Source organism: Phaethon lepturus, unplaced genomic scaffold (genome assembly GCF_000687285.1).
Source record: "Phaethon lepturus isolate BGI_N335 unplaced genomic scaffold, ASM68728v1 scaffold7226, whole genome shotgun sequence".
NCBI lineage: Eukaryota > Metazoa > Chordata > Aves > Phaethontiformes > Phaethontidae > Phaethon > Phaethon lepturus.
In genome coordinates, this window is record NW_010548351.1 from 101730 (window position 1) to 125198 (window position 23469).

A 23469-nucleotide genomic window follows, 5' to 3' on the forward strand; every position below is an offset into this window, starting at 1 on the left:
GCTCATTTTGCAGAAGACACTGGATTATCAGATAGCTTTTGGGAACTGAAACGAGCTTGCGCTGTGCCTTTGGATTTAAGGGTAAAAGTATCATGTTTGCCAGTCCAAACTTACCAAGTTCCTAGAGCTGAAGAGCTGTAAATACGGATCTTAATATTTAACATGTCAAATCATCAATCTTACAGTGTTTCTATTCTTCTCTCTCACTTTCAATATAGCTGTATGTATTTTTAAAGAAGTACTGTATTAGATGGCAAGACAGTAATTTCAGTGAAAAATGACAGATCCCTTTTCAGTGACCTAACTTGAAACTTTTTCATTATTAAAGTCACTACGTAGTTCTTTCTGAGGTATGACTAATTTTAGATTTTGGCAATGTTTTACCATGCTTTCATTTTTCATGATTGGTGAACTCTCGTTTTATGGGAGTTGACCAAAAAAAAGTTCTTTAACTTGACTAGCTGCTCAACCCAATGCTGTACTTAGTATCTGGAATGATTAATGTTAGAATTTCACAGCAGAATTCGATTAGCAAGTTATGTTAACAGCTTTCTGGAGTGTAATTGGCATATTTATTGAGATCTGAACTCATAGTTAAATAAGTTCTTGTGGCAGATGATCTGTAGCAAAGCTTAGTTAACTTGATAGCATTTTGTGGAAGAACTTGGGATAGATAGTTAGGCTGCAGAATGTCCCATAACAGACATGATGTTTTGCCATTTGGTTATTGACCTGTCTCCTTCTTAAAGTTTTATTCCTACTGGACAGTGAGGCTCTAAATGGGGCATCGCTGTTGTTACATAAAGTTTAATTGAGGACATTGTTCTAATATTTGAAGAGATTATTGGCATCATCTTTTCCGTGTGCAAGATTCCTAGTATTGTTAACACAAGAATATACTTTGGTCAAAAGACTACCTCTTAAAAGAAAAGAATTATCCATGCTTTTCCTTATAGAGGAAGAACATGTTTGATATCACTGAAGTCTTCAGCCTTTCCTAATTTCTGTCACTTTGATTTCAATGACCAGTGGAATAGCATGAAGGTATTGATTTCACTAGTTCCTACCCTGGGTACAAACGAAGAATGTTGTTATTGTTGTTGTTGTTATCATCCTTATTATTAACTATTATTTATAATAATATTTTATATAATTCAGAGCATAGTATTAGCATAACATTGTGAATTGTATTGTATTTTTCTCCTTCTGGTGAATAAATATGCAAGAATGTTAGACTGCTCACTTGCAGCACTCTCAGTATTTTCATTGTTTACTGAGTATTTCCTGCAAGATAATGCAGTTTCCTTTTCTTAAGTAATTGGATAACTGAGATTAATTTTTAGGTAAGAGCCAGTTGTCCAAGATAATCTTTCTATGACTTGATATTAATAGGTCAAGATGCTAGCAGAAGTTTTATGTATATTAATTCAAGTGTTATATTTGCATCTAGCTGAAGTTTGCTATTTAGAATGTCTCTTCAATAGCTTCCAGGACGGGAGAGCTATTTTGGTGACTGGGTTTTAGCAAAGGAGCTGCAATCTTCTGTGTCGCGGACTTCATCATAATTACCTACATCTTCTCACACAATTAATTACATGAAGCTAAATGTATCTGTCTCAGGAAGAAGAGTTGGCAGCTACAGGATTCAAGTATGCTGTTGAATTATATAATCTGGGATGATAGTTCCCCTGGTTGTGGGGTGAATGTAACAGGTCCTAGAGGACCTGTTAAGCCCCTAAAGGGCTTTAGAAGAGGTTTGAGGGGCTTGAAGGAGATACGTCCTATCTCCAGAAATAGAAATTCTTGTCATTATTGCATGAAGTATCCAGGCCCAGATATGCCATTTTGAATTCATTTACAGAGCAATTGTGCTTGCACTATAGTTCTGTAACTTCTAGCCTATGAGTTCCAAAGTTTATGGCATTACCTTCCATTTTGTCTTTGCTTTTCTGAGACTTCTAACTAACAAGTTTGTAGTACGAGACTAAGAGCCAAGTACATAGAGCCACTTTGAAAGATGTGGTTGTACCTCTCTAGCTCTGATGCTTGTAGCAGCTTTTTATGTTGTCAAAATAATTTTACTGTACATTAGCAGAAAACACTTTGAGATTTCACAGTCTTCCCAGTAGCTCTGTGGCATTGCTACTTTTGTTAAGCAGCTTGTAAAAACTAAACCATATATGACATGGATTTTTGCTGAGTACTCGTCAAATGAGAACAGTCCATTTTACATGTTAGAGATAATCAAGTAATCTGTTTCTAATAATGTGGGTTGACAAAGAGAATATTCATCCAATGCTATTAATAGTTTTGCATTTGGCTGCATCTAAAAATAAAACTGGTTTGTTTCAAAACCTTTTACAGTAAAGACTTTTAAGCCATACAGTCGTATGTTATACAGTGACTCACAAGGTATCCCTGCTCCCCTGGTGCAAAGTCAAAACCAATTTATGTCCCTAAGTGGTAACTGAGCACAGCCACCCTCCAAGGTGTGTTAAACAACCTTTTGAAAGAAGATCTCTACCGTACTGTCAGAGGTGCGGGGAGACTAGTGTGAGGTGACTCATGTATTCCCTGCCTGGGTGGAATCCTGATAAGCCTACTGCATTTCCAGCTAAAGAGCCACATTTCTGCTGAGTGATTCAGAGATCCCCTAAACTATGAAAAAGAGCCTTATGTGATCTATATTGACTTAGTTGTACAGGTTACGAAAACCTGTATCTCTCTTTGTCTTGATGTAAATCGAGCACAGAATAGGATGATCTTACCAAAGCAGACCAAAGGAAGGGAACAAAAGTACAAGGACATAATTGAATCCCTTCGCTTCAGTCAAGTCAGAAGGAGATTGAGCCTCCTTATCCAACAGCAGTGGAGCTTGGGCCCTAATGGAAAGGAAATAATGTGTCTAATTATCTTCTAATGCTGATTGTAGTGCATCTGCATGAAGTGAGTGAGTGTTATCACCCAGCGTGGCATTTATGCACGTTCAGGCACCATTAGTTATACGCTCATTAGCATCCAGACATGGGGAGAGGGAAAGGGTAGAAATGTTGAGATGTAGCAAATCAATAAAATAGTGCTGAAATACTTGTTTGAAAAACGAGATGCCTCTTTTCAGATGCTTGTCATTGTTCAGCAAACCCATGATTTCATGTCATTGTAATAGGTTTTAATATGTTCCTCCATAAATAGATAGCACAGATTCACATCAGACGTCTCCTCACATAAGAATTACTAGAGAAAAAGCAGCAAATGCTACCAGGCAGTCTAAACAAGTTTCACCAAAACATATATAAAAATAAATATTCCTACTTTCACTGCCACAAATTTGGCTGCTGTGAGTTGAGCTGAAGAACCAGAAACCTTCACTGAATGCTGTCCTTGTGGGCAGGATGTTGTGATAGAAAACATCAGTAGGTTGCAGAGCAGTTGTTTCATGAGCCTTATAAAAGAACCAAAGAAAATCCCACTTTATGTGGCTAGATTTGAAAACAGTTGGAGGGCTTCATTAAAATTTTAACCAACAGAATTTGCAGCTCGAAACACATATAGAATGGAAAACCTTCTTACTTTCTGATTCCTAAGTTCTCGTTCAGGTGATGTTTATTCAGAGTCTGACTGGGATTCTTAGCATGTGCCCCAGCGGAAGTAGCAGTGAAGATGTGCATGAAATACTGTATTACTCCAGCTTCAGCTATCAGTGAAAAGATTTGATACTACTGATACAAGCTGATACCAGCTGTCAGTGAATGCAGCGAGGTGGCTGAAAGTTATGTGTGTAGCTAAGCCCCTGGTTGAACTGATTGACAGAAAGATTGGATGGCAGTGACAGTCATGGTAAGGCACCCAGTTCTGAGCATCTGGCTCCCAAGTGTAGTTAATTTGGCTCCATATATAAAGAAATTGTGGCGTAGTCTGTATTTATCTTTGTATACTTGGTTGGTTATGATGAAAATTGAAGGGTATTTTCCAAACCAGGAGCACACTTTCCCTTGAAAATTGTAGCAGGCTGTAGCTGAATTCCACTCACATCATAGCTGAAATGGTGGAATCTCGCTGGGGCTCCCTGACAGGATCTGCAATGCGCTGGATGTTCCCCGCAGTGCTGCCAGCTTCAAAGGTCTATGATTTCCATTCAGACGCTCAAAGGCTTTCCCTAATGTCTGAAAATTCTAGGCAGACATGCCAGTGGTGCATTGACCCTCTTCTCACTTGCCTCACCAGATCAAGGTCGTGGTGGAATTTTGCCGTACAAAACCAAACATCAGTGGTACAGTGCTGCACTCCTCAGTGCCACCGGTGCCGGACTGGGGACTGGGGCTGGGTAGTCTGCTTCCCATCCCCTTTCCCATTGGTATTAAACGCAGGTGGTGTGGGAAAAGTCTTACCGCAGAAGAATTTTATCATCCTAAAAGTTATTGATATTGTTTCATATAAATTGAGACTAATCCTTAGTGGAATTTCCTAGGATTTTGATGTGAATTTTGTTCCTGGTATTTATAAATATGTTTACCTTGACATCTCATTTACCACACCGTTTCTTCTCTTAGATAAATGCAGTGTTGCTGCCTCAGAAGCCATTCCCCTGGTGCCCACCCCATGCTGACACCGTTAATCCGGCTGTCTTCCTTAATGCATGTCCTGCCAGCGCTTTCCAGCTACCTTAGAACCTCTCCTCGCCTTATCTATCATTTCACATACAATCAAAATATGATCTTCTGTACTGGTACACAGCTAGCGTTCCATGCCTGCATGTAAACATTCAGACAACCTTTATGCTTTGTCACAGGCTGCTCCTTATGCTTGAGGGCCACCCCGCAGAGTCACAATGCGATCTCCATTATTAATAGTTCTTAATATGGTTTCAGCAACGGTTTTTATTCAATGGGCTGCCTCACTGTTGTTCTTCAAAGCTCTTCATAAAACTCTTTGTTTCAACCTACATAAAATGAAAGACCTTATTAACGGGGGAGCTGCTGATTTATTGAGGCTATGGTCTGTCATACTGACTATTGCTTTCTGATCGTTCCTGAAATTTGCCTATCTGTGTTCTTACATAGTTCATAATTTCTCTGAGGTAATACGATCTTTTAGTTCTGTTTTTGTAACAAGTATATTCTTCCAATAAACTACAGCTAAAATATTTTCATCAAATTCCTGTTTACAAATATTTTTTAATCCTCCCTTGTCTTTACAGAGACATCAGCAAGAATCAAATATCTGACATTGCGCCTGATGCATTCAAAGGCTTGAAATCTCTCATTTCATTGTAAGTAGAAAATAGAACTGAATGGGCATTTGGGGAGAGCTTGCATGTAAGAGAAATAAAAATGATAATGTGTTGTCTGGGAGAACTTATGTTTCTGTGTGCAATTGCCAGCTTGTATGAAGCATCTAATCTTTTGGAAATGAAAAATTGGTTATGAAGGTTAGAAGGAGGAACTGTTTACACATCTCTAGTAAGTCCTTTTATAGATTAACACCCTTGAGGTTACTGACTTGTTCACTTCTTCAAAGCCAGTGCATTAGTTGATCTGCTGTACATGTGCACTTGCCAGCTAATCCGTGCCCGCAACTCAGCATGGCACACGAAAACCTCATCATAGCTCAGACACTGTTTTGGTGGTGTTAATCAGGGAGGAGTTAGGGGAAATACTTCCGTACTGAATTTTTCTTCTGTATTAAGGAACTGCAATTGCACTCTCTTGGGAGATTTTCAGTTTATTTGTTTTTTGTTTTGTTGTTTGTTTTTTTCAAACTAGTTAGGGAAGGATCTGAGCTCTTAAGAAAAGGTTTGTATTTCTTAGCTGTAGTTACTACTTTGTGAATCTGGAAGGGGACTAAAATATGACTTCATACAGAAGATAAAAGGAAGGTAGGATCTCTTGACAACCATTCGTTTCTCTTTATAGAACACAGAAACTGTTAAGAGGACCAAGTTGAATTTAAATGCAGCTATATTTCAACCTAGCTACCCACAGAACAATTAAAACAGTGGAGCTTTTAATGGGTAAAAGGAGCAATACAAGGTCAGAAGCTGCATATGGAGAATCAACTAGAATAGAGTGTTAGAAAGAGCTCCAGGTTGAGAGAAGAGGGTAAGCTCATCTGGAATGATATTTGCTTGTGTTAATTTTAAAGACAGATTTAAAACCTTTAGCTCATTAATATTCATATGACACAGTCTGATTTTCGAAGAGTGTAGTACATTTCTAAAAGCTGCCATATTTTATTCTCTGAATACTGGATAATTCTAACAACCTATACAACTTGTTGACTAGTGCTAATATTAGAAGGCTATTCAGTACTCAATTTATATGTTGCAGTAAACTTCTGAGCCAGAATGGGGAGGGATGGGCCTTTTTTTGTGCCCTGACTCCAGCTGGGAGAATACCAGAAATATATATTAAGTGTTGCTAGCCTGTGTTGAATAGTTAGGGCAGCGTTATTCAACATGCTGTGGAAATGGTCAAATCCCTCAATACTGTCTGGAAACAATTAAGAGAATGACATTTACTGAATGCTACAGTTTTGGCTAAGTGTGAACCTACTGCTAATGCTGCAATGCTACAGCTTTCTCATCTTGGCAAACCTCTTGGCTAGGAGCAAGCTGGACAGGCAAGACATTTCTACCGGGATTGACTTCTCAACTTAGAAGTTATGCAACTTTAGTTACAGCTAATTCAGATGCCCCCAGGTGGCTTCAGGAGTGGGACAGAACACATCAGAGTGGACAGAGAGGAAATGAGAATATAAAACTGGGCAGGAATTTATAGTGTTTAGACTTGCACACAAAAGCAAGTGAAATGACTGCGTCTTCCTTGCCCAGTCATCCAAAACGATATTTTAAATAAATGTTGTTTGAATATGTTTATATCCAGTGGGTAAAATAGTGCTTAAGTTAACGCTAGGTGGTTACAAGGAGGAAGAGAGGAGGCAGAGACATGAGATGCAGCACAGAAAGGGCTATAGTAAAGGAACTGCCTCTGAGCAGTCTTTCCTTTATTCAGAGCTTGTCCCTCCTCAGTTTCCTTCTACTGCAGCCGCACAAAGCTGTTGTAACACACAGTCTGTTTCTCTTCTCTTTGGCAGACTGGTTTCTAGGACGGTATCAACTCCAGCCTTGAAATTGTCAGCCTCCTCATCTAGGTTCAGGTGTCCATTGTGCTTGCCATTGGCTTTTACTTTCTTTTGAAAGGTTTTACTCTTTCTATTCATTGCAGGTAGGTCTTACGAATGTTTTCCCTGTGGCTGATAGGCAAGAGTTAGTTCCCTGCTCTTTCATGACCTGTCACCCAGACCTCTGGCAGGTTCTTTCCTGCTGGTCATTTCTGTAGTTTCTGAGCTCTAGATATCTTCATGGAGCAAGTTTATCTACTGTTCTGCAGAATCTGGGTTTCTCTGAAGAAACCTCCCACAAGATTCAACTTCTGAGAAGTAGAGGTTCTTCTTTTGTCTGATCTCTGCTATAGCCACCAGTCCAGTTCTGTCAACCGCAGAAAGACAAATAAGTGCAAGAGAAGATGACTCCTTTGAAGCACCAGCCCTCCCAGTGAAACTGCCAAAGGGGAAGGAACAAGGAGGTAGATAGGAAGTAAGACAGTTTGCTTACTAGTGTTTTCTCTGTTAAGCAGCTCAGTCTTTTTGGTGCCTGAGGCCCCAATAACTTTCATCAGCTGCATGCCCTGAAGGATGCCCCTGCACACAATGCTTCAGCTCAACTGAGAGTGACTTTTTGTTTTTCACGTATGTAAGTCAAATGTGATTGGTGGCATACATTTTAATGAGACACCATTGAGGTTTAAACTGTGCACAGAGCAGCTGGACTTTTCAGCTAGATGAGTTAAAACAAGAATAAAGGAGGGGAAAATATTAATGAAAGTAAGCAACTTTTTCTGCTCCTCCCTTTACTCCCTGCCTGCATGCAATTGCAGTGCTCCCTTATGGGTCCAGGAGAGTGAAAGTGCTTATCTGGAAGACAGCCAACATTGTTAGTCTAGCTGGCTAATAGAGGCCTATATATAGTGGGTTGCTACTCTGCTTCCTTCTGAAGTTAACTTCGGTTAGTGTTTCCAGGCAGAACTGTTTCTCAGAGTACTCTGCCTGTTGGAACTATGGAAGAAAAAACGGTGTATTATAGTTTTCAAAACACTGGGAAGTTTATTACGGAAGCAGTTTGCCATAAAATGTATCAAACTTAAATCTTTTAAAAGTGCTAAGTGATCCATATGCTAGCAGGTCATAAGTTTTTATTTTAAATCTGCATATTTTCTCTAACAAGAAATCTACCGATGTAAGTCAAATAGGTCACAAAACCTTAACACTCCAAATAAGCTGGATCTATCTTAGGTTTTTTCTGCATTTAGCAAAAGAAAGGCAAACTTGTTCTTGTAAGGACTCAAGACTTCTCCATTCCCCACACACAAGAAAAAAAGTTATTTTATCCATGCCCATTTTTCAGTGGGATTTTGTTCCCTATTCATATAATGACTGTGTGGATCAAGGAATTTCTACTCCATTTTTCTTAGAAATATTTGGGCATGTACATAACTTTTCCTTTTTTTTTTTTTCTTTCCTGGTTGTACAACAATTAAGGAACCACAATCATTCTTCTTTAAGAAAGTTGTTTTCTTCTTCCCAAAATTTTCTGACTTTTCCTTTTCCCCTTGTTGTGTCACGTGCGGGCGGCATTGTGAGTCACTGGTCAGCTCTGGGTCTGTATGCTCTGTGGATTTAATTCTGTTACATTGTCTGGAGGTCCCTTTCAATATTTAGGCACTAGGGCTTAGATCCTTGGCGTACTTTTGGTATGAAACAAACTTCAAACCTGTCTATGGACAAAACTGAAGATGCAGTAAGATCCAGCCTCTGGTTTTGAGAGAACAGAGTTGTGGAGATTGGAGAGTGTGGTGGATCAAGGCATGAGAAAAAGAGTCGTTAGTCTTAAAGATGCTGCTTTGGGAGGAAGAAGTTTTGCTACATAATTTCAGTGATAGCTGTTGGACAAATAAACTGCTTGTCTATACCAAAGTCTCCCTTCTTGAAAAAGTGGAAGTATTTCTCTGTCTCAGGGAGATGATAGAAGGATGTGTACATTGAAGGCTGTGAGATGTAGTGATCATGCAATACTTGGGACCATATGAAATATACAAGATGAGAAACAAATAATTAGAATTATTTGAATCTAAAAAAAAGCAGCACAGATGTAAGTGGGTGTGGTAATGTAGCCAATGGCTTTTGCGTTGGAGGAATTATTCTTGCCATCCAATACTTCTTTCCATATGAACATGAAAGCAAATAGTACCCTTGCATTGACAAGTGTGGCAAAATTGGTTGATTGCAAAAGAATGTGTTATCTTAATTTTAAACAAAAGTTTGAGAAATGCTCTATTTGTAGTATATGGTATTTGCATTACCTAGTTAGAATTGCATTCTGCTGGAATTGGAGTTGTTAATAACTCAGCACAGAACATGGGGGCTAAGTTATGAATAGTTTCATGTTTCAAGACTGCTGGATGCACTTTCTGAAGTAAATTAATTTTTCATTTAATCAGCTCAAAATCTGTCTAATATCAGTGATAGGATTGTATCAGCATTTGGTTATTGTTAATGGTATCAAAGGTAAATGTTGTTCTTGGAGTCAGTAGACTTCCCACACATGTACCTTTGGAAGGCCGTATCCAGACTGTCTGGGGACGTTTTATGAGATATGACAAAACAGTCTAAGCCTTCAGTGTGTTAAACGGAATGAATAAATTTTAGACCACTGCAGAGGGAGAATTCCTTTGCTTTTCTTCATATACTGAATTAAGCTAGTGAACAACTTAAAAGCTTAGATCAGCCTGGGCACAAAAACAAAAGACAGCTGAGACTTTGACATAGCAGTCCCATTTAGACCATCATCTCCTGGGTGATGATGTATGTGGTGTCATTCATGGTGATTCGAAATCTGCAAAAAAACACTGTCTATTGCAATAGCTGCCAAACTTATTTTAAGGTAACAAATTGCTTTGGATAGTTTTACTGTGATTTATTTAGCCTAACTTGTTCTGAAGAAATATGAAATAGTGCAGGGGAAAAAAAATTACATGTCTAAGTTTCTTTCAGATATTAGAAATTTATTGCTGGTTTTACCCCTATCAATTCCTCCTCTTTTGAAAACTTAGAATTCTTATTGAGCCTGTGCCATTGTACATAGCTTGGCAAATATAATTCTTCCTAGCAAGACTTGTTTTCACAGTCTGAAGGAAAGTTAAAAGCATTCTGAGGTCTGAAAAAGACATTGCATAAAGGCAAAATTTGACACTTGGTAAGAATGTTTCAGCCAAGCCAAAATAAAGGTACACGTAGCTGGAAACCATATGGTCTAGAGAAACGGATTCTGTGCTAGGCTTTCATACCCCCAAAAAGTTCTGTGTCACCTTCCAGGGAAAAATCTCTATATTCTGGGATCTGACTTAACAAAGTAGCTAAACTGCAACTACATTTGCGAGTAAGGTAGGCCAATGAGCCGTAAAACAAAGACAGCACAGCAATTACTGTTTCACACCCGTAGAAGGTGGTATGCTAAACTTCAGTGCACATGAAAGGCCATGTGTTGGTAAAGTCATTGCAAATTCCTTGATTTTAAAATTGCTGAAGAGGTCAGAATGTCTAGAAGAATCGGTGAGACACTAATGTTTCAAGACTCTGCCACTGAAGGTTTGTTACATGCTTAATTACATTCTCACCCGAGATAACATACCTGTTGCTACGTGAGCTTCCAATGCTTTCTTTGTCTGGTATGTCCTAAGCTTTTAGATGAATCTGTGCAGTGATCATTTTCACTGTTTAATCTTTATTTTTAACTACTTAGAACATCAGTTGGATTAATCTCCAAAACTTGAAGTTTAGTAGTAACAATTAATTGTATAGCCGGAAATTTAATATTTAATTGTGTCTTGGAATAGATACATTTTTGGGGTAATATTAAAATACGATGCCAGAATCGGGCTGAAGAAACACAACACCTCGTTATGACTTTTATATATTTGTATAGTTTCTTATTGCAGATCCATGATGACTTTTTAGCCTAATAGGGTGCTTCTTCCAGGAATCTCCTCCAATGTTTGCAGTGCAGCCAGGGGTCTGTGCTTTATGTGCATTGTCCTTCCCATTTTTTGGAAGGTTGATGGCAGCATGAAAACCGCTGCAAGTTGCGAGCCAATCTGCCAGGTACTTTTGAAGAACTGCAGCTTATGGTTTGTGGCCATGCTGAAAGCTTTTAGCTGTGAACTGGCAAACTGATGGTTCTACATGCCACGAAGAATATAACCCTCGGATGGCTCAGCTGCACCTGTGCCGTAACAGCAACTTGCCGATCTTAGAAAGCCACCGGTAAAAAATTTGAGAAAAGTTTGCTTGAGCTAAAAATCCAGTGAATGATTCTTCACACTGGTCATTTTGGAATAAGATATACCTGCCTTGTAGAGAAGACAAGAATAAAATTCATGCACTGGCAAGTCTGATGTGTTTGCACATCTTTATGACTGTTTTCTCCATTCAGACTGGTTTCCATCTTTGTAAAAGAGACTCCCATGTGTGGTGAGAGGAGAAAAAAAGGAACAGTAAGAAAAAGGATACCTACTGGTGTCTCCATCAGTTTTGGCTTAGTCTCTAGTTACTACTTTTATAATTAACATTGTGACAGTAGAATGAAACTATAGCTCACTTTTCTCTTTCTTCCAAAATGTGCATCATGTTTCGGGTAGTATCTTCTCCACCTGACAGTAAATGGCATTTTTCAGACCTGTGGCTAGCTTGGTCTCCCAGCAAAGTTGAGAAGCAAACAAACAATCAGGAGCACACAATAAAAATGTTAGTAATTTTTTTGTGTTCTAATAAATGTCATTCTGATTCACTGTCTATTGGCAGCAGTTACTGAGCTGATTTTATTTTTATTGCATATTAACTTTGTTAGTGTATTTTTAATAAAAAAATATTTTGGGTCTAAAATTTCAGGTGCCAGGGGACAGAAGGAGGGTTGTGTTCCTGTGCCAGACTTGCATGGTAGCCAGGGCACCTGCATGTCCTGCAACATATGTGAGGGATGCAAGTGAACGTACATTTTTAGAACTTGTAATGCCATAGGCAAACCTCCTAAAATTTATCTCTGTTGGTAAAAGCATGGAGATTTAAACGAAGTTCTTGAATTGACTGGCTGAGTTTCCTGTTATGTGGCCTTTTGAAGTTATTTTTTTGTCTGGAGTTTTTGTTTGGTTTCTTCTTTCCCCAAAGCTGCTACTCTGGAAACATTGCAGTGTGTGCCAGTGAGATGGGCAGAACAACAGGACGTAGAGGAAAGTGGCTGCGATAGTGGAGTGTACCTACCCTGGCCAGTCTCTTCTGCAGGCTAATTCATTCATAGCACTGCTAGGAGTGCAGCTGTTGGTACAGTCAGAACAAAAGTGTCTTGGATCAAGAACCTGACCAATATTCATATTTGTTGGTATGAGTATGCTTTCCTGTCTTAAACAGGAAAAAATGAGAACTCTGAGGAAAGCAAAAGCTTCTGTGCTTTCTATTAGAGCAAATGGAAATAAGGAACTCAAGAAATGAGATGCAATGCATTATGTATCTTCCCTCCCCTCCTCCTTGCTCCTTTCTGTAGGACTGTTTGACTTCAGCTCTGGCATGGCAGGCAGACAATGGCATTAGCTAATTTGGCTCTGTGTAGTGCTGAACATGAATATGAATTAGAGACAAGTGCCTGAGCTCTCATACTGACTTTTGTTTAGCTGTTAATTTGTTCCAGTGTTAATGTGCCACATGCACATAAGCCCAATTAGGTTTGAAAATGCTTATTTTCTTTTCGTGGCTTCTAAAAATTGAAGCTTTGTTTTATCTTATAAGCTGTTTTAATTAGTCCTATTTTGCTCAAAATAATAAAGAGGATGTATAAACACATCCAAGGTTTCAAATTCAGTGGAACACTCCACTGTGACCTTCTGACTCTTAAATCAAAAGTAAGTGAAAAATTACTCTAATAAGAGTCTTATTTTGACATTTGCATTTAGTAGTGCCATAGCTAACAACTGCACTGGGTGTGAGTGTTGAGGTTTCTCTAAGGTTTTATTTTACATAAGTGTTCTTACCTCTACAGCCAGAATACCCCTTCATCTGGAGTGGGGATTTTTTTACTTCCTTCCATGGGCATTTTGTAAAACTCAGCTTCTGAACTCTTTCTTATATGCTACAGCATTATGTATTACTGATCAGCATTGATGATCCTGCTGCTCCACAAAACTAAGGAAGACGTTCATCTTACATCACAGAGCTTATCATCTAAACTTTGCACAGAGGCGGTGCACGTGCTGAAGAAGTGTTGTTCAGAAAGAGTGGAAACTGAAATGGAAATCTACTGGGTTCTGTGGCCATTAACTTAAAATTTTAACCTTTTATAAATATTTTGTTCGCAGAGGTTTTGCTTTTGCTTCCTGTTACGGGTGCTCCCATCAGGTACTCTGTTCAGAAGGGGGTCTGTGAGTCAGCCATTTGGATGTTCTGTTAGAGCCCAGTGAAATTCCACTGACTTGTATATTATCTCATATTTTGGAACTGCTATCTAAATGGACCTGCTAGACCTTTCAAAGTTCAGCCATCATTTCTGTCTAGTTTTGGGTAGAGTATAAAAATCTGCATACATTGCATGAAATTTTGTTGAAGTAGGAAATTGTGTGTGTCTTCTGAAATTAGGAAGCGGTTAGAAAAATTTAGTGATACTAGCATTCATTTTCATTATGCACAAGAGCCAATAGCTGTAACAGCACATTAAAAGCCAACCTCCTCACTCTGCAATAGATACATATAAATTATATTAGAGAAAACATAATGCTAGATGATCATTAGTTTTCTGGGTAGCAGTTCACTTCATGCTCAACTACAAAAGTAATGAAAAATAAAGTTTTGAGTTTAGATTTTCATATCTAAGTGGTGGTATTTTATTTAGATTAATTTTATTTAGGCTCAGAAATGAGCTGATCTGGGAGCCCTCCCACAGAGGTGGTATACTTCCAATGATTGATGAAGAGTAAACTGAAGTGTCGATACTTTGGGAAGGCCAGAGGGTATTGTAAATGGTCCGTCATGCTAAGTGTTTGTTTTTCAGTATGTTCAACTCACCATAATATTTTAAATGTTGAAAGACACGGTAAATCAGGATTTCAGCCAGCATCCAGCATATTACTCCACATTAAAAAGTTAGGGAGTTAACCAGTTTAGTGACTCAGGAGCAACAGAATTTTGGCACGAGCTGGTCCATAACCATTTACCGTGCCCTATGTAGAGCATGGAAATTACATATATATTGTTTTCCCCAACTTGAAGTCTATTAAAACGTTTAGCTAAGCTGTGAAATTTTCAGAGGGAGCCTAATGTTCTTCCCTTTTACCAGCACCCAGATAAGCTCCTAATTCACTTTCTGGTTTTGACAAATTTTATTAATGTGCAGAAATGACATGACTACATACTTCAGCCATGATTGAAATTCAGGTGTCCCTGTTATGTATGATTTTGCTCTGATCCCTAGGTGACACATCTTAGCATAATGGTGGTTTTGTCTGCTTTTCCCTTCAGTTCAATTTCAGATGATACTATATGTGCATTTTTTCATTAAAAAAGGAAATATTTTTAATATAGAATCTGAATCATGGATATCAGGTCATATATATTTATGGTTGACTAGATATATACAGTGACTCTCATTTGTGTTATTAAATCTTTACTGATTTTTGTAACTAAACTATACCTAAATTATTTTTTTGAGGTTCTGAAATATATCTCTATTTCCAGTTCAGGCTAAATTTCTTTATATTAGCAAGCTCAAAAATTGTAACAGCAGCTGGTGGAGCTGTACTATTTTATCCAATGATGCCTGTGTCACATGTCGTGCCAATTATTATATCTTAAGAGATTCAGTTATACGAAATTTTATCTATAAGCAGCTTGTGCTCCCTGGCTTTTAAGTTTGGTATCCCTGAGCAGAATTCTAGGTTTTTGCATCAGACAATGTGCCTTTCAATGGTTAAAATATTTCTAAAAAGGGGGGGAAAAAAATCCCTCAACAAAATGAAAAATATTTCAGATACGGTTTTTGGATTATCTCCAGTTTCTACATTAAAAATGCTTTCCAACACCAGACGAAGCCTGAATCATAACGACTCATTTAATACCATGTGCTCTCTGAAAAGCAAATGAGATCAGTAGTTAAATGAAATGCCCACAGATCCTGGGCATGGTGCACAAGATCAATAAAGATGATAATGCAGAGATGTGGGAGGACACTAAACTGGTCTGTTACTTAAGATTTATTTTGTCTTCCTGTATCTTTCAGAGTGCTCTATGGAAACAAGATCACAGAGATTCCCCAGGGCCTTTTTGATGATCTTGTGTCTCTGCAGCTGCTGTGAGTATGATCCCTTCCTCTTCTTTATTTTACAGACTAGCTAGATTTACTGTTTTTTCAGCTTCTGGCATTAATATAATCACCTTTTCCACTGAAAACTCACTGGGACGTGACAGTCTGTTGTTTCTGTGTCAGGCAAGAGGGGGGCAAGGACTGGAAGAAAAAAACTGCCAACAGTTTTCTAGCACAGTGTGTATAATAGGTGATAGACACAGAGGATTTAAGTGTGGGGAGGAAATGAGAGACTCAGTGAAGTCCAAGAAAGGAAATTTGGTCACCGGCTGATGTGTGGGTGGGGATACCATCTGATTGTTTTTACACATTTAGCATTTGTGGTTGAATATCTAGATCCTTGAGAGCTACTGTGCTGCAAGTACCTGCACATGCAGGCAAAATGGTGTATGAAAGGTCTTACTGTTGCGAGCTATGCTCAGTTCCATATTCTTATTATGCCACATGTGACTTAGTTGCAAGAGAAATTATTTCAGAATATATTGTGTATTCAAGTATTTTATGTCATGTGTGATTTAACACACAGTCATGATCAGGGGTAAGATATATATCACACACTCTTCAGTATTTATTAATGTAGCATAAAAAATTTCCTAAGACAAATGTGAAATTGGAAGTTTCACTCACTTTTGTCTCCATAATCCCACTGGGAACCAGTAACTCATTCAAAGAGAAGGAAATCGGCTACTATTTCAGCCAGTCAGTAGAGGGAACAGAAGGGAAGTGAGCTTAATGTATATTCCCAATGTTCTGATTACCATCATGGATGATGCACTCAGACAGTGAAGGTGATATATAATAAATTCATCAATTCTGGTTTATATCACATACAGCCCTCCACCCCCAAACAATAAATTATATAAAATACAAAATAAAAGTAGCTTTTAGACATGTTATTGTAAGTCTTTCTGGCTATGCTGACATAACCAGAAATTAATATCCAAAAGTTCATGATTACCATTGAATGTGTCACTCTATGATTGCAGTCTTTGCTGCACTTACATGCTATATAAAAATAAGCATAGATTTAGATTAGAAATCCCTGAGCAAAGCTGAAGAACTAAAATATGAAATAGTGGTAATTGCTCTATATATTAAGTGCAGGACTATTCAGATGTGTAACTTATCCGTAAGATCTTAGTTGCAAACTGGGACCACGCTATTCTAGAGAAGGACAAGCAGGATCACATATGGTTATGACAATCCTTGAGCTGCGACAGTGGGAAGCTTTTCATCTCCTCCTGCACACAGCCAATTATTTTGTCTTTACCTTTGGCACGTACTTTTTCCGGCAGCTCCTTTCCTCTCTCCTATCCCACACCTCACAAGTTTGTTAGTACTTCACTGTCTTCATGGCCAGCCTGTGCGGTAAGAGAAGACTGGGTTTTTAGAGGGGAGGTAGTTTGCCATGTGTGAGAACAGTGAGCGTGGAAGTGCGTAGAAGCCGGGACTCGGTATGCGTTGATATAACTGGCATGCTACAACTGCCATTATCGGACTCAGGCTGTGTTCGGTACAATGAAGACTTGCAAGCAAAAGCAGAGCTAAAACTTAACATGTCACTTTGACCTCTGAGAAAGAAACTATATTAGAAAAATAAGAGCTTTATCATACTCCTCCCCCCCCAATAAAATATTTTTATGGTTACAAGTTCAAAGTGATGCACTGTTGCTCTATCTAGCCCTGGCCACATGGCTCACGGTGGGTCTAGAACTTTCGCATAAAGCATTAAGCACATTTCAATGCCTTTATACTATAGTCCTTGTGTGCATGCAGTGCAGACTTTCAATGAATTACATATTTAAGCCCAGATGCAGTAACTTCCTGAATTAGCTCAAGTGATGCCTTTTTGTTAAGGGGGCAAAATCTATATGCCAGAGAATCATTAAAAGGTGTTGTACTTCAGATATTTAAACACTTCAACCTGAGAAGACGTGAATAGGTCGCCCCATTATAGGATTCCCAGAGTATTGTGGCTCTGGAGCCTTTCAGGGTCTTCTTGAAAGTGTTTGAATGTAAAGTAGCTCTTGGCAAAGAGAGTATTGAAAGATCATGGTTTAAATGCAAACAAAAGTCTGCACACTTTACTGATCATGGCTTTGAAACAGCTATGATTGGATTGCTTGTAGTATTTTAATGGATATGAAAAAAATAAATGGCATTTGTTGGTTTTAGACCTGCTGTTGAACAGTTGGAAGAGTGCCCGATGATTAGATCTAATTTAGTGTTCAGTGGGCTCTAGATTGGATTTCTTCTTATTAGTCTGGAGACACACTGATAAGAACGCTCCGATTAAGGTATCCTAGTAGCCAGTATAATTTCCTAAGCTTCAGATGGAGCATTTTTGAAAATACACTGCTGTTACGGTAAAGCACTACACGATCAGAAAAAGGGAGTTGTTCTGGGTTCTGTATAAAGTTATTGAGATTGTATTTGAAAGGAAAAAATAATTGCTGTGAAATTGCAGAGCAAATAGTATCGTTATTTACTGTTTTGGATAAGACTCATCAGAGTTTCTCGGAAATGTCATTATCCTTGTGTTTAAATATACTACCACAATATGGGCCCAGATTATTCCACTTTTATTCTGGCAGAATAGTTTTGTGTAAGTGCCTCACACCTGCAGACAGTACCAGTGTCAGAAACACTGTAGCTGGGTAAAAGTAATGCTCAGCTCAGGCATGACAGCTTCTTAAACTGCCCCATTTGACTTCGGTGTATGGGAAATGGAGGAATCAGAACAAGTTTTAGACCACCTGGCTAGCAGTAGAATTCTGTATTTCTGTCATATAAGACAGAGGTAAGTAAGCCAATAATATATAATATTTGGCAAGAAAATAACCAGCATGGTAGAGAATAACTTTTTTTCTTTGTGTGGAGTTTTTTGTTGGTTTGTGTTTTTTTAAATGCTATTGGTTTAATTTAAAATGTTGTTTCTGAAGTCTGTATTATAATTAGCTATCTTAAGTAGTTAACAGCCCCCATATAAATAATCACAATTGGATTTCTGTTAAATTGCTGATTTCACAAATCTTATGACTTCCTAAATACGCAATTTTAACCAACCCAGCAGGAAACATTATTGTACAAGTCCAACTACACATCTGTTCTGTGGAACAGCTTTTCTTGGACCATGTCATTTTCCTTATCCCATTTGAAGTTTTCAGGAGAGAGGATGCTAGGAAGCTACTGTAGCTACTGTAACCTATCCTCATACATTCTTCTTTTCAGCAGGTTGGATCAAGTCTCTTGACAGGTCAGTTTGGATTTGAGAGTGCTATACTGTTCCAGAAAGGGATAACTGGAGTCTGATTTTTTTTTTTTTTTTTTTTTTTTTACAGTAAACTGAAAGTTTGATTTCATTGGGTCAACAATCCGTCCACGCTGTGAAATAGTGTTTGATTAATTACTGTTGTTCTTGTAGCTTGCATTTGAATATCAAAAAAATGGAAAGGGTTTTAGTTTAAGGTGGAAGTTTTCAAGTAGTTTGGCCACTAGCTGTGGCCAGTTTGAACTGCTGTCCAGGAAGCCTTAAACTAACCTTGGTCTGTTTAGAAACGGGAATATATTTAAATGTCCTTCTCACCTGTCTTTCCGTTTTCCTGGAATGTGGACAAGCTCTTTCAGGAGCCCTTGAGTTTGCCAAACTGTCTGTCCGTCACTGCAAAGGGGGCACAACGTAACACTGCACAGCTCTTTCCTTTTCAGCAGCCCTGGGACAGATAAACCTGAGGGTTGCTCTGCTTGCTCCCAAATGAGCAAAGCCAGTCTGCAGCCAACCAGTGAGTCAAGTGGCTCAAGCCAATGAGCTGTGGATAATGGGCACCAAGTTTGTTAACCAGTACTTTTCATATCTAAGCAATACACTTTCCTCTCTGCAACCATATTAAAACAAACATTCTGGGAGCCTTTTTATTACGGTTATACACTGTGTGCTTCACAGTGCTCTATTTCCTGGAACAAGAAGGTATCATAAAATCTCTACTGTTTAAAGAGATTGTATAGCAAAATAATATAGGGGGATGAAATCTCATTTTTCAAATGTCTGGCAAGTATCAGTTTTCAATAAATCCTTTTCCTTGAGGAAATTTACTTTGCATAGTTACTAATCATACAAGTGTTCAGGCGTGTTGATCCTAAACCTTTATGGTCGAGATCCCCATGGCTTGCTGGTCAAGAAAGAATCCCTATAATGGACTCTCTTTTGATGTTGCTAGAAGTAGATATACTCCTGGGGTACATATATATTGAAATCAGAGGTTTGTTGTATTCCTCTTTCATAAAATGAAGCGAAAAGCTTACAGCCTTCTCCTTTTCCTAAAGTCTCATCATTAGGGAAGACTCAACATTAGTAGTTGGAAAAGACCAATAACCGTATTGGTGCCTGGAGTTTGACATATTGACAGATAAAGGAACTTCAAAAGTGGTGAAAAATTAGACTTCCAGATCCAATCATCTAACCTGGGTTAAAATTGGAACTAGATCTAACATTTACAGGTTCAACTGACCTTTATTTAAAATAGACTTGTATAAGTGACAAGCCGTGTGTGTACTTTCAGAAACTGCTATTATCAGTCTTCCCAAAATTCAACCAGTCAAATTTTGCTTTGAGTGATTCTTCTTTTTAACCTGCTTTTTATGCTGTTTCTTCTTGAATGAATAGTGAGATACTTGGTACTCTCATGGCTCTTCTGCTGCGGTTGATTGGAAAATCTCTCCATGGCAAATTTGCCAGGTTTGAAGTGCTTGTGTTGATTTGTAATTGCAAATTGAATCCCAGTACTTAAGAGCTTAAAATAGGTTCTACCAAATATTTATTGTGTACTTTTGGAGCTTGTTAGAAGCTCAAAGGAAATCCAGTGAAGCACAAACCCGTACAAAGTATTTAAAAAACAGGAAATACAAAATTACTCGAAAGACTGTACATCAATTCCGATATTTTGTATTGTATACACTACATTGTTATATACATAAGTACCATTAAACAGTGTTGCAAAGAGTATATAAATGTCAGAATAAAGAAATTACAGGTTTCCATTTCACAGTCCTTTATAGCACAGTAGTCTCTCCTCCTCAGCAATCTTCTGAGCTTTAAGTGGTGTATAAAATCTTCTTGTTCCATGGAGTTCTTCACTTTTCTCATGTAGAAGAGACAACAGGCATTAAAAAAAGAGACCTTCTGACTTGATGTGAGGGGGAACATCTTCACAATGACAAGTCAAGCCGTGGAGGAGCCTGCCCAGAGAAGTTGTGCATTTTCTGTCCTTGAAGATTTTAAAGACCAGGCTGAACAAAACTCTGAGCAAGCTGGTCTGACCCTGTAGCTCACCCTGGTTTGGGCAGTCTAACAGGACAAGAAACTCCTCAAGCTTCCTGCATTCTGAATTATCCTGTGATCTGATGAAATAATTATTTCTCAGATAAAGCAAATATCTGCATTAAGTATCTATAAATTGGTCATGCTTTGAGTGGGCTTCAGACCAGATGACCTCTGGAGGTCCTTTGCAACCTGTGTCATTTCTGGGTTCTGTGATTCTAAATTCGTAGCAAAATGACATATGAACTTTCCCCTTGATTACTCAAAATATTTCTGGCTACAGCAGAGATACTATGCAACCCTCGTCTTTCTAGTCCAGCACAAAACACTCTCTGCACAGACCTGTTTAATAGCTTTAGAATTGTTTTCAAGCCGTTTGCCTCAAGCTTTTTTTCCTTCAGATTTCTGCATTTAGGTTGTTATTGTGATAATATTACTAAACTCAATAACTGCAGTTAAAGTGAGGGAGCAGCATCTGCCAGACACAGAAATACAATTATAGTCAAGCACTAATGAAAGACTGCAACAGCATCTGCCTTTTCTGTGTCACTTCTGTAGCCTGTCTGCATGCAGCTTCCCAAAACAACCGCTGGTTCGTACGTCAGTGTGTCATTCATTAGCTCTTCTGACGCCAGTGCTCCAAGATGGACTCACCTGACAGAAACTCTCCTAGTTATTATTACACAAGGAACTAACTCCCTGATAGTGCAGGAAGTTGAGAAAACGTGTTTATTCCACTGTGCATATGAATTGTCATGTGGTTATCTAATATCGGCTATGACCTTATCTGCAGACATAAGCTGGACAATGTTGAATTTTGAGTAACAGAAGTCCAGATGCTGTGACAACACATGCTTATAATTCTCCAGGTAGTAACGCAGGTACCGCGGGATTGTTTTATGGATGGTGTTCAACTGGAGTTGCAGTCTTTTGTATCAGGAATGAAAGGAGGCCTTTAAAATCTCTCCAAAACAGGACTGTCAGACTGTGCTCTGTGTTTCCTTCTTGACTCATTATGAGCTCGTGACTTTTCCATTTTAAGTTACGTTGAATACATTTGTCGTCACCATCATCCAGTTTCCTGAACATGGAGAAACACTTGAAGCTGGTTCAAGCAAGCATGATGATGATTTCCCACTGGTTGTTATCAATTGAAGCAGTGACAGACTCTTCAGTGGTCAGTCATCACATTAGAAAATGTAAATTTTAGTAGATGTCTAAATATCTCTTCAACAGTGAGAGGGAGTCAGATTGCTCCAGACCATTCTTAAATCTTCCTGGAACCTAATACAATTATTTTGCCAATAAGTAAGCAGGGGCACACACAATTCTGTCATTTAGACATTGCTTGTCATTGACTGCTGGGAGGATGGAGCCTTTGCACGTAGGTGAAGCCTTTGACTATTGATATTCTCGAAAAGTCACGTATATTCAATTTGTATTCTGCTGTTACCTGTGCAAATAACTTCAGTTCTCCACTTCCTTGCAAGTCTCCTATGCATTTTACATCTGCCGCTTTCTGGCGAGTTCTCATTTTCCCCCGTGGAGTCTGGCATGTGGGATGTGCCAGCCAGTTCATGGGATGCCGAACATTTTCATTCTCATCATCTTGTCGTCACTGTCAAAACACAAAGCTAGTGAAAAAGAAAGAGAAGTTTTCCAGCGGCTCTGTGCAGCTTTTCTCCCTGACACGTTCCTTTTGGCTTATAATGTGCCTCGGATGATTTTGGGCCATCCTGTAGCAACAGAAGCAACCTGCAGTCTCCAGCCTATGTTAACGTTGCTAGGCTGCTGTTTCATTCTCCGAGTTACATAGTAGTTTGCTGATAGTTTGATTACTTGACTTCAGGGAGTTAAAAATACAAACATTGCTAAGGGTAAATGCCATATAAACATCCGCATTTGCTCTTAAAAAATAATCTTTTGATCATTTTGGGTTTGGAGTTCAAAATGTTGTTTAAATGTTAATCGCTTGAAACTGTGCTTGGGCATATAATTCAATTATGGGACCATCTTAATTATGCAGATGGTGCTTGTGAGCATCTGATACAATTACAGTGCCAGTTCAGTGCACACTCTATGAAACGTTATTATTTCAACGTGTGTGGACAAATTCACTTTTTCAGGAAATGTGTTCATGGAATTGTAATACTGCGCTGCTCTGCTCTGCTCATTGCTTTCAATGGCCTGTAAACCACAAGGTCTTTAACCATTCTCCTGTATTCCGTGGTGGTCCTAGGCTTGCAAGAGATTTCTTCATGTTTTTAACATACCCAGAGGGATGAAAATGAAGACTTCAGTTAATAATCTGTCATCTTTCTGGGTAGCAGGCGGCTTTATTTCTACTTGAATTTTTAACCACCTTTTGAATGCTACACCACATCTGGAGGCCGTGTGTAAATCTCATCCAATCAAGCTGATAACAAAATAGGAACATTAGTGGAATTTACTTTCACCATAAATGGTGCAAAATAAATACCATGTAATTCTTGTTAAACAAGACTCGGCTTTTAATATTGTCCCTTCCTTTGGTTTGTGTCCAACGAAAAGGAACCCGTAGCATGTTTTACAGCATGGTTCAATGTTTAAGGAAGATCAGTGTTTCTGTTTCCTAGAATATGTTTTTTTCATCTGCCTTTGTGTTAGTTTAAACAACAAAATTCTTATAACCACTTTTAACTCCATGTGAGGCCAGCCT

General features: G+C 38.5%; 1 protein-coding gene across 1 annotated transcript in view; it reads left to right on the forward strand.

Moving 5' to 3' along the window:
* The window catches only part of LOC104622998 (slit homolog 3 protein-like), a gene marked incomplete at both ends in the record, with an annotated part of 148817 nt that overhangs the window by 83226 nt on the left and 42122 nt on the right, over positions 1 to 23469 (forward strand). The window contains 2 exons of the mRNA XM_010289936.1: positions 5198 to 5269; positions 15371 to 15442. Coding sequence (XP_010288238.1) covers positions 5198 to 5269; positions 15371 to 15442 — 144 coding nt within the window. The remainder of the gene's footprint in view (positions 1 to 5197; positions 5270 to 15370; positions 15443 to 23469) is intronic.